The sequence below is a fragment of the Chrysochloris asiatica genome, unplaced genomic scaffold, assembly GCF_000296735.1.
Source record: "Chrysochloris asiatica unplaced genomic scaffold, ChrAsi1.0 scaffold00035, whole genome shotgun sequence".
NCBI classification, from domain to species: domain Eukaryota; kingdom Metazoa; phylum Chordata; class Mammalia; order Afrosoricida; family Chrysochloridae; genus Chrysochloris; species Chrysochloris asiatica.
The window spans coordinates 11,751,572-11,763,834 of record NW_006408553.1 but is presented as its reverse complement, the minus strand read 5'-3'; the positions used below and the strand labels follow the sequence as shown (position 1 = coordinate 11,763,834).

Sequence of the window (12,263 nt, the reverse complement as noted above, 5' to 3'; positions counted from 1 at the left end):
GGTTCCGACTCGATGGCACCTGACAACAACAATTCTTTTTATAATCTCCTAATAAAATAAATATATTCAATTATAAGAGTGTCCAGACTCTGATGCATAGGAAAATTAATTTATATTTAGTGAAGAAATTAATAAGTGAGCCACAGGGCTATAACTGTAGAAGGAAGAAGAATAACAGCCAGTGTATTATATGTAATACCTTTTGCATAAGCTATTAGATCTTGTCCCTAGTATATTTCTTGATGTTTATAAAATTCAGAATTTACAAATGGATAATTAATTATTCTTAACATTGAAGCATTTAGGGAAAACCCCCCATAAATAATGTAATTCAGAGTAGATGGTGCTTTGTTGTTGTCAGGTGCCACCAAGTTGACTCCAATTCATAGCTCCCTTATGAATAATGGAAGGAAACACTCCGCTACTGCGCTGTCCTCACGTTTGTTATGTTTGAATTCAGTGTTGCTGCCACTGTGCCATTCCATCTCCTTGAAGGGTCTTCATCTTTTTCACTGATCCTGCACTTTACCAAACCTGATGTTTCTCTCTAAAGGCTGATCCCTCTGGATAATAAGCCTTGTCTTCATCCCTTCTGACTGTACTTCTAAGACAGATTTGTTTGTTCTTCTGGTAGTCCATGGTCCTTTCACTATTTTTCACCAACACCATAATTCAAATGCATCAGTTTTCCTCCTGTTTTATTTATTCATTGTTTAGCTTTCACATGCATATGAGGTCAAATTCACCTTAGTTCTCAAAGTCACATGTTTGCTGTTTAACGCTTGAAGCAGATTTTGTAGCAAATTTGTCCTATGCAATACGTAATTTGATTTCTTGACTGCTGCTTTCATGAGCATTGATTATAGATCCAAGTAAAACAAACTCCTGACAACTTCAGTCTTTTCTCCATTTATCATGATGTTATTTATTGGTCAAGTAGTGAAAATTTTTGTTTTCTGTACACTGAGGTATAATCCATACTGAAGGTTATCATCTTTATCTTTATTAGCAGTTACCTCAAATCCTCTTTGCTTCAGCAAGCAAGGTTGTGTTATTTGCATATCAGCTTGTTAATGAGTCTTCCTTAAATTCTGATGCCATATTCTTCCTCATGGTCCAGCTTCTAGAATTATTTGCTCAAAAAACATAATAAATATATATGGTGAAAGAGGTTACACAGCTAACACATTGAATAAGTAGAGTAAAATGTTACAATGCCAATTAATACCTTTCTTGATTTTAAACCATGAAGTGTTCTCTAGTTCTGTTCTAATGACTACTACTTGATCTATGTGCAGGTTCTACATGAACACAATGAAGTGTTCTGGAATGGTTGACCAACTGTTTTTGATACAATGACTCTGTGTATTCTTTTCATCTTCTTTTGATGCTGCCTGTATCCTTCAATATTTTGCCCATGTTGTTATGTTGTTTTAGGTGTCATTGATTTGGTACCAACAGAACGAAATACTTCCTGGTCCAGCACCATCCTCACAGTTGTTATGTTTGAGCCCATTGCTGCAGCCATTGTGTCAATCCATCTGGGGTTCTCTCTTTTTTACTTGCCCTGCACTTTTACCAAGCATGATGTCCGTATCCAAAGACTGGTCCCTCCTGATAAAGTATCCAATGTCTGAGAGACACATCTTTCCATCTTCCCTTTTAAGGAACATTCTGGGTATGTTGTTGTTGTTGTTAAGTGCCGTTGAGTCAGATCCGACCCATAGCGACCTTGAACAGGGTTTCTAAGAACTGTAATTACTTATGGGAACAGAAAGCCTCATCTTTCTCCTGCGGAGCAGCTGGTAGTTTCGAACTGCTGACCTTGCAGTTTGCAGCCCGATTCATAACCACTATGCTACCAGAGCTCCATATGTGTGTGTGTGTATATATATATAATTTGTCATCCCATGCATAGTAAATCTTATGATTATTTTGTTCAAAATGACCAATACCTTTTCATTTCAACTCACAGATTCCTAGGATATTGATCTTTATGTATTCCGTTTCATATTGATGACTTCTAATTTTCCTAGTTTCATACTTTTTGTACTCCACATTCTGACTATTAATGTATGTTGGCAACTGTTTCTAATCATTTTGAGTTATGACCCATCAGCAAATGAAGGTCCCCGAAGCTTTGCTTCATCCACATCATTATGGTTGACTCTACTTTGAAGGGAGTATCGGTGTTATGCTGTAGGATAAGCACTGTACTGCTAGCTGCAAGGTCGGTGATTTAAACTCACTAGGCACTCCATGGTTTTGCTCTGAGTTGGAACCTACTTGATGCACACAGCAACAACAACAACTATTTTGAGGAGGCAGTTCTTCCCAGTGATATTTTGAATGTCTTCCAACCTGAGGGGTTCATGTCATCTTTCAGCACTGTATTCTGATGATAATGCTTTGCTGCTATTCATAAGAATTTAAGTTGTTAATCTCTCAGAATTGGTCCACTTAGTCTTTCTTCCTATCTATTCTTAGTCTGGACACTTGGCTGAAACCTGCCCACCATAGGTCACCCTGCTAGTATTTGAGACACCACGGCACAACTTGCAGCATCACAGCAACACACAAGTCACCATAGTACAATAAAATGACAGATGTCTGAGGTGCTTATTGTTGTTGTTGTCAAGTGCCATTGAGTCGGTTCCAATTTAGTGAACCTGACTAGGGCATCTGAGGAGCGGTTGGTGGATTTGAACCTCTGACCTTGCAGTTAGCAATCCAGTACTTACCCTACAGTGACACTCCAGAACCCCTTGAAGTGCTTAAGGCATAGTAATTGTTCAATAATATTTCCTATTAATGAAAAGTACTAGTATTTATGGTATCACTCTAAGATACACTTATAAGGAAAATTGTTTGTTTGTTTTTTTTCCTAGCTTCAGGAATTATACTAGTTTAATAGGAACCACTTACCCTGGAAAATTGTGTCTCCTGGATTATGCCAAAGGAGTTGCTTTGGTATGTAGTTATTATCTAGTTACTCTTATAATTTTCCCATTTTATTAAATGTTTATTAATATTTTAAATATTAACTTTTTAAAACATCAGTAAACCTATTACTTAATTTATTTAAGAGTAAATAGAATACTTAAAAATCAAGTTGCCCATAGTGTTATAAGTAAAAGTTTAATTCTTTTGAACAGGGGTATTCATTAATCTTTATATTTAGTATAACTTTATGTTAATTATAAAATTTATTCATTATAAAATTTTCTAATTAAAAATGTGTGTACATTATGAATTTTTATTAGATATCTATTTTTCTCTTTTTAATATTTTATTACTGCATTCAATTATTTATTATTTGGGAGGAATAGATTACTTTAAGCAAGAAGCAGCAATGGGATTTTCATAATCTAATGTTTTCTGGAGTAAGTGAGAATAAACTTACTTCAACCAGGTTATTTAAAACTTAGTGAGGATAACAAACTAGTGAGTGTTTCAAATATTATTCTATACTATGATTTTTATCCTCATATTTTTGCTATTGTGTCTAGCAGGGGAAATGGAATCAGGTGATAAAAAAGATTCATCCTTATCACATTGGTTACTTGTGAAAGGTTTATGAACATAATTTTGATGCTATAATTGTTTTTCATAATAAAACCAACACTTACTAATCTGTAATTGATAGACTACTTGAAAGGAGCCCTGGAGCATAGTGGATTATGAGCTGGGTTGCTTAACTGTAAGGTCAGCAATTTGAATCTACCAGTTGCTCCAAGGGAGAAAGATGAGACTTTCTGCTCCCATAAAGATTTACAGCCTCAGAAACCCTATACAGCATTGCTATGAGTCAAAAACAACTTGGGGGCACAAAACTACCACCTGCATCATACTTGAAAATGGTGTCTTCTAATTCACACAATTAGTGATTTGAATCTAGCCCAAGTGGTTGGATTCTTAACATTACCCAGTATTTCTTTTATTTGTTGTTGTTAAGTGCTATTGAGTCAGTTCTGACTCAAAGCAACCTTATACAGGGTTTCCAAGGATGGTCTAGTGAATTTCAACTGCTGACCTAGCAGTCCAGTGTTTTATCCCAAAGTGCCATACCAAGATTCCATATTTCTTTAACCTACATATAAATAACAAAAATTATTATCATTCTTGTAAAAGAGTCTAATAACTGTGAAAGTATCCTGAATTACTGAAGAATGTCTTTTAATGTCTTCACAGACAAACATCTGAAAAGTGTCACTCAAAAAATCTCTCTTCCCACTCCTCTCACTCATTCTTCAGACAGTACTGACTCATAGCAACCGTATGCACAACAAAACAAAACACTGCCTGGCCCTGGGTCAATCTCACAATCATTGCTATGCCTGAGCCCATTGCTGCTGCCATTGTGCCAATCCATCACATTGGGTGCCTTCCTCTTTCTCTCTGACCCTCCACTATACCAAACATGATATCCTTCTTCAATGACTGGCCCCTACTGATAATATGTCCAAAGTATTAGAGATGAAATTTGGCCATCCTGGCTTCCAAGGAGCACTCTGGCTATACTTCTTCCAACACAGATATGTTGGTTCTTTTGGCAGTCCATGGTACTTTTAATATTCTCCTCCAACAAGATAACTCAAATGCATCAATTATTCTACTATTTTCTTTATTGACTGTCCCACTTTCACAAGCATATGGGGTTATTGAAAATACCATGGCTTGGGTCGGGTGAACCTTAGTCCTCAAATTGACATCTTTGCTCTTCAACACTTTAAAGGTGTCTTCTGCAGCATATTTGCCTAATGAAATATATTATTTGATTTCTTGACTGCTGCTTCCATGACAGTTGATGGATTATCCGAGCAAAATAATTTTCCATTCAAGGGGAAACACTTTGTTGAATTTTTTTTTTTTTTAAGTTTTTATTGTGAATTGAGTGATAGTTTACATGGGAGAACATCAGTTATACATTCATCCACCACACTTTGTCTCATTGTAGTGATTACAATCCCCTCCATGTGTCATCATTCAATAGTATTTGCTTCTATTCCCTCTGTAGTGTTTTTTTTTGGATGTGCACCAAAACACTGAGGAATATACAATCATTCAACAACCAAAGGGCATACTCTGCAATCCCCTAGGCCACCAGCACACTCCTCTCCCTTCATAAGTCTAGAGTCCCCAGCCTCTCCATCTCTCCATGTCATCATCTCTGCCTCCTTCTCTGGCGCTGCTGCTTCTCTGAATAGGGTCCCACACTCTGCTCCCTCTCCTTTCCCTTGATGGCCCCAGGATCCTCTGCTCCTGGACTGCAAGATGAACCACTCCAACCTTTTTGCTATAAAACCTCTAACTTTACAGTTGCAACACTCTCAATCAGTCATGATAACAATTACTCACTATTGAACCTTAAGAGTCTTAAACCCATCTCCTTTCACCAGCCCCATCTAGACAAGATGAAAACCACTCATTGGAGAATTCTACCTTACCACACACTCTGAAAATAAACTCCCTCTTGAAAACTTGTAAGCCAGTCACTTTGTGCCTTTATAGCTCCCCCATTTTAGGTAGCCATCCTTATCAACCCTATTTACAGTGGGGATGAGAATGATCCTTGCTGTGAAGATTTTTCTTCTTTGTTGGTATTTGAAGGTACTACATTCATAAGTATAGGTCAAGTTCACCAAATTGTAGTAATTTACACATGTTTTCTTTATAAAAAATTAAATTATTGAGTGTGTGTGTTTTTTTTTTAAATCAGGACTAGATGTTGGATTTTGTCAATTGCCTTTTCTGCATCAATTGATATGATCATGTGGCTCTTTTCTTTGATTTATTTATATGGTAGATTACATTGTTTGTTTTCTAATATTGAACCATCCTTGCACCCCTATGTTATGCCTCCCACTAGGTTATGATGTATTATTATTATTATTATTATTATTATTATTATTATATATGTTGTCTTGGGTGGGTAAAGGATGAGAGGGTAACACTCAACCCTAGATGGAGTTCCTGTATTGCCTGTCAGGAAGTTGTTTGTGCACAACCCAAAGAAGCTGCGGAATCAGGATATTTTCATCATAGAGGGTAGCTAAGGGTGGTTTCTCCTAGTTCAAGACTGGCCTGAGCTGGCCCTGCAGATCTGGATTAGGCTACATCTGATTCCAAGTTCAAGACTGGTTGTGTTAGCTTCACACACATTTTGGTGTGAATTTGACAGCCCAGAATGCAGGGGTTTCCATGGGAGTGTACACAGATGGCAGCCATAGCTTTGGTCACCAGGGTAATGTAGGGTACAAGAAAAGATATATTTTGCCCTTTTCTTTACATCAATAAGCACTATGCCTCTGCACCACTTACTGCCCTTTTGCCCATGAAAGTTCAAGAAGTCCACACTGCAGCCTCAGCCTGCTAGCTGGCACAGACCTCCAGTAGCTCTCTCCTGGCTCCTCCCTGCCACCCCCCACCCCCAATCATCTGTTCAGTTGTTTTTCCTAGTGAGAGCTAGTTCAGGGATGGCCAGGGCTGACTGTGGATTTGGAGCAGGGCCTACCCGAACGTGGCCAATGCAGATAGCTTCTCATTCCTTTATTGGAGTCCACAATTTCGGTGTTCACCTCCATGCAACTCTGACCTCCAGGAAGGAGGGAATTTCCCTGGAGTGTACATGGAGGGGGACCAGCCTCGCCTCTGGTCACCAGGGAAATGTGAGTAACAAGAAAAGAATTGTACCTTTTATCTCCATGAGCCACAAGTATATTTCTGCAGCACCACTGTTTCTTTGTCTCTGAAGCTGCTTACAAAAGCTCAAGATGGTTGTGCATCATCTGGTTGGCAGGCATAGGTCACCAATATCAACTATTTTTGCTGGATGTGCTCAGCTCTGTCTACTAGTCAGCATTCAGTCCACTTCTCTATCCCTTCATCTGAAGCTCAGTTCTAGGACTATGTATCTGTTCAATGTGGTTTTCCTTACCTTTGTTGAAGACGGTGCATACAGACTTTCTGCCTGGTCTCCCATCTTTCTGTCCCCCTTCTCTATCTCTTTGATAGAGACTGAATTATACTTTATTGTAACAGAAAATGTAAATTGAAAAATATCATTAGTATCACATATAAGCAAAATTTTGCTGAAGATAATTTAAAACTGGTTGTAGAAGTATATTGATAAGGAGCTGCCGGAAATTCAAGCCCAATTCAGAAGAGTATGTGGAATGAGGAATTTCATTGCTGATGTCAGCTGGATCTTGACTGCAAGCAGAGAATACCAGAAATCTGTATAGTTGTGCTTTAATGACTATGCAAAGGCATTCAACTGCGTGGACCATGACAAACTATGGACAACACTGTGAAGAATGGGAATTCTAGAATACTTCATTGTGCTCATGAGAAATGTGTGTGTTTACCAAGAGGCAGGCATTAGAATAGGATAAGGATGACTGAATGGCTTAAAATCAGGGAAGGTGTGCATCAGGGTTATATCCTTTCGCTGTACTTATTCAGTCTGTATGCTGAGCAAATAATTGGAGAAGTCATTTTATATTCATCAGGATTGGAGGAAATCTCATTAACAACCTGTAATAGTCACATGACACAATTTTCCTTGCTGGAAAGGAAGAGGAATTAAAATAATTTCTGATGACGATCAAAATCTGTAGCCTTCAGTATGCATTGCACTTAAATGTAAAGAATACAAACATCATCATAACTGGAGCAATAAACAACATCATGATAGATGGAGAAAAGATTACATTGTCAAGGATTTCATTTCACTTGGACTCACAAACAATGTCCCCCAAACCAAATGATATATTGCATTAGGCAAATATGCTGCAAAATACCTTTTTAAAGTGTTCAAGACTGAAGATGTCACTTTGAGGACTAAGATGTACTTGAACCAAGCCATGAAAGGTGGACAATAAATGAGGAAGACCTGAGAAGAATTGATGCATTTGAATTATGGTGTTGGCAAAGAATAGTGAAAGTATCATGGCCTGCCAGAAGAAACAATATACCTGTTTTGGAAGACGGAGAGCCAGAAAACTCCTTAGAAATGAGGATAGTGAAACTTCATCTCTTGTGTTTTGAATATGTTGTGAGGAAAGACCAGTCCCTCGAGAAGCATACCATATCAGAGAAAAAGAGGAAGATCCTTAACAAGATGGCCTGACATGGTGGCAATAACAATGGCTCAAGCATAGCTAAGTTTGTGAAATGGCACAGGTGTTTCATTCGATTGTATGTAGGGTTGCTATAAGTCAACACCAAGTAGACGGCATCTAGCAGCAATAGCAACTTAACAGTATCTGTTTTGTTTGAAAATTATTGTTTAATTATTTTGGCATTCCTTGATGCTTTACAGTCTGTGTTCTTTCATATTCTCATTTTTAATTCATTCTCCAAACTGTTGTTGTGGTTAGCTGTCCAATGCTTATTCTGCAGTACCATAGGACATTTAAAAAGTACTCCTTGGATCATTGCCTTCTTCTCTTGGATCATTGCCTTCTTCTCTTTCTTTCTCTCACTCTCTCTCATTCCCTCAAAGGCCTTTTACACTCCCAGCAATTTAAAAATGGTTTATAAGGTCAATCAATTTTCTTCAATGGCATGGCTGTGTTTTTGTATTTTGTAGGGGGTCAAATTACTTCACCACATGGTGGTGGAATTGATTAACCTTTCATTGAAGTACTAAATATTCAAAGTAGTGGTCTATAAGACATGTAAAGCTTGAATTAATAATCTAAGCATCTTCCCATCTTCCCTCACTTTAAAATGATAATTCAAAAAATGTTTATGTCAGTAATTAAAGTTTTTTCCTCCCACTTATATACCACTTTTAAAGAACATGTAAGTGGCTCTGTGTTGGGCTGCTAACCACAAGGTCAGCAATTAGAAATCTACCAGCTACTCTGGGAGAAAGAAGAACCTTGTGCTCCCATAATGTTTGACAGCCTCAAAAATTCTATATAGGATTGCTATGATTCAGAACCAACTTGGTGGTATGTAGTAGCAGCAGCAGCAGCATATGCTAGTCTTTAGTTGTCTTCTGAGCAGTACTTTATTTTTTAACTTTTTGTTGTGATTTGAGTGAAAGGCTACAGAGCAAGTTGGTTTTCCATTCAGAAATTTTGCACATCAGTCCCACAATGCAACAGCACTCCAATTTCTTTCCTGAGTTCACTATTTTCATTCTTTCTTCTTTTCTATTGGGCAAATGCTGTCCTTTTGATTTCATATGGTTGATTGTTCTAAGGAGTTCATGTCTTCTTGTTGTTATTGTTCACCTTATAGGTCATTCTATTAGTTGACTAAAAGTGGAGCCATAGAGGTAAGTTTCATGCTAGAAGGGTGTCTGAGGCCTATAGTCTTAGGGTTCTCGCCCATCATTGCCAGTTAACTAAGCTTTATTATTTTTCTGATTTTGAATTTTGTTCTACATTTCTCTCCCATTTTATTCAAGACCTCTACTGCAATCCCTTTCAGAGCAGTCAGCTGTAGTAGCCACATTTCATATAGTTCTGATTTCAGGATAACAGAAGTTGAGGTTTTGCATTGTCAATTAGTCCTTTGGACTATTATTTACATATATCTTTAATTTCCTTCACTTTTCTTTGCTCTGGACAGGGATAGACCAATAGTAGTGCCTTAGTGACTGTTCTCAAGCTGTTCAGGCCCCAGTCTTTTAAAAGGAAGTATAGAAAAGGAGAATAACACTATACATTTAGTATATTTTAGTTATCTATTTCTGTGTAAACAAATACTTAGAAGCTGAAAACAATACAATTCTGTAGGTTAGGAATCCAGGAGCAGCATGGTGGGTAGCTCAGACTCATGGTTTCTTAAAAGACTGAGTTAAACTTTCATCCAGTAATGTGGTCATCTCAAGACTTGACTTGAGGACAAACTGCTTCGAGGCTTACTCATGTGGCAGTTGATGTTGTTGTTATTGTTAGGTGCTATTGAGTCAGTACTGACTCATAGCAACTCTATGCACAACAGAACAAAACACTGCCCAGTCCTGGGCCAACCTCACAATTGTTGCCACACTTGACCATTGGTGCTGCCATATTGACAATCACCTCTTTTTCTCTGACCCTCTCTCTACCTTACCAAACATGATATCCTTTTCTAGCGACTGGTCCCTTCTGACAATATGTCTGAAGTATGAGCGATGAAGTTTGGCCATCCTGGTCTCCAAGGAGCACTCTTTCTGTACTTCTTCCAACACAGTTCTGTTGGTTCATTTAGCAGCCCATGGTACTTTCAATGTTCTCTTCCAACACTGTAACTCAAAAGCAATAATTCTTCTACAGTCTTCCTTATTCACTGTCCAGCTTTCACATGCATATGAGGTTTTTGAAAATACCATGGCTTGGGTCAGGTCCACCTTAGTCCTCAATCTGACATCTTTGCTCTTCAACACTTTAAAAAAGTCTTCTGCAGCAGATTTGCCAAATGCAATATGTCATTTGATTTCTTGCCTACTGTTTCCGTGAGTGTTTTAAGTTGATCGAAAAAGAATGAAATTCTTGACAACTTCGATCTTTTCTCCATTGACAAGAATGCTGTTTATTGGTCCAGTGGTGAAGATCTTTGTTTTCTTTATATCCAGATGCAATCCATATTGAAGGCTGTGGTCTTTGACCTTCATCAGTCAGAATTTTAAGTCCTCTTCACTTTCAGCAAGCAAGGTTGTATCATCATCTGCATATTGCAGGTTGTTAATGAATCTTTCTCCAATCTTGATGCCATGTTTTTCTTCATATAACACAGCTTCTCGAATTCTTAGCTCAGCATACCGATTTAATAAATATGATGAAAGAATACACCCCTGCCACACACCTTTCTTAATGTTAAACCATTCGGTGTTGCCATGTACTGCTTGAACAACTGCCTTTTGGTCCATGTATATATTCCTCATGAGCACAATTAAGTGTTCTGGAATACTCATACTTCACAATGTTGTCCATAGCTTGTCATGATCCACACAATCAAAAGCCTTTGCATAGTCAATAAAGCACTGGTAAACATCTTTCTGGTATTCTCTGCTTTCAGCCAAGATACATCGCACATTAGCAGTGATAGCCCTCATTACACGGCCTCTTCTGAATCTGGCTTGAACCTCTGGAAGTTCTCTGTCAATGTATGTTTGCAGCCATTTCTGTATTACCTTTAGTAAAACTTTACTCACGTGGAATATCAGAGATATTGTCCAATGATTTCCGCATTCCGTTGGGTCATCTCTTTTTGGAATGGGTACAAATATGGATCTTTTCCAATAAGTTGGCCAGATAGTTGTCTTCCAAATTTCTTGGTAGAGATGAGTGAGTGCCTCCTGTGCTGCTTCACTTTCTTGAAAGCTTTCAATTTTTATTCCATCAATTCCTGGTACCTTGTTCTTTGCCAATTCCTTCAATGTACCTTGGACTTCTTCCTTTAATATCATTGGTTCTTTGTCATATGCTACCTCTTGAAATGGTTGAACATCAACCATTTCCTTTTGGTACACTGAGTCTGTGTATTCCTTCCATATTCTTTTGATGCTTTCTGCATCATTCAATAATTTTCCCAGGGAATCCTTCAATAATGAAAGTCGAGTCTTGAATTTTTTCTTCAGTTCCCTGAGCTTAAGAAATGCTGAGCATGTACTTCCTTTTTGGTTTTCTGACTCCACATGTTTGCACATTTCATTAAAATATTTGACTTTGTCTTCTTGAGATGACCTTTAAAATTTTCTGTTCATGTCTTATACCTCCTCATTTCTTCCATTTGCTTTAGCCGTCTCTACACTGGAGAGCAAATTTCAGTGTCTCGTCTGACATCCATTTCGATCTTTTCCTTCTCTCTTATCTTCTTAATGAATTTTTGCTTTCCTCCTATATAATGTTCTGGATGTCATCCCACAACTCTTCTAGTCTTCAGTCATTAGTGTCTAATGCATCAAATCTGTTCTTCAGATGATCTCTAAATTTAGGTGGGGTATATTCAAGGTCATATTTTTGCTCTCATGTTCTTGTTTTCATTTTCTTCAGCTTCAGTTTGAATTTGCATATGAGCAATTGATAGTCTGTTTTACAATCTGCACCTGAACTTGTTTTGACTGATAATATGGAGCTTTTCCATCGTGTCTTTCCACAGAGTGATAGTTGATAGATCTCAGAAAATGTCTTTCCAGGCTCAGCCATTTGGGCCTCTCTACAGTTCTGCCTCATGACATAGAATCTGGGATATCCCAGAGTGAGCAAGAAAGAATAAGGGAAGAGAGAGAATCCAAGATGAAGACAATTCTTTTTTTTTTTTTT

General features: G+C 37.8%; 1 protein-coding gene across 1 annotated transcript in view; it reads left to right on the top strand.

The window, feature by feature from the left end:
- Positions 1-12,263, top strand: part of LOC102833997 (disintegrin and metalloproteinase domain-containing protein 5-like) — a 229,701-nt gene that overhangs the window by 17,341 nt on the left and 200,097 nt on the right. Inside the window, exon 8 of the mRNA XM_006859993.1 lies at positions 2,889-2,970. Coding sequence (XP_006860055.1) covers positions 2,889-2,970 — 82 coding nt within the window. The remainder of the gene's footprint in view (positions 1-2,888; positions 2,971-12,263) is intronic.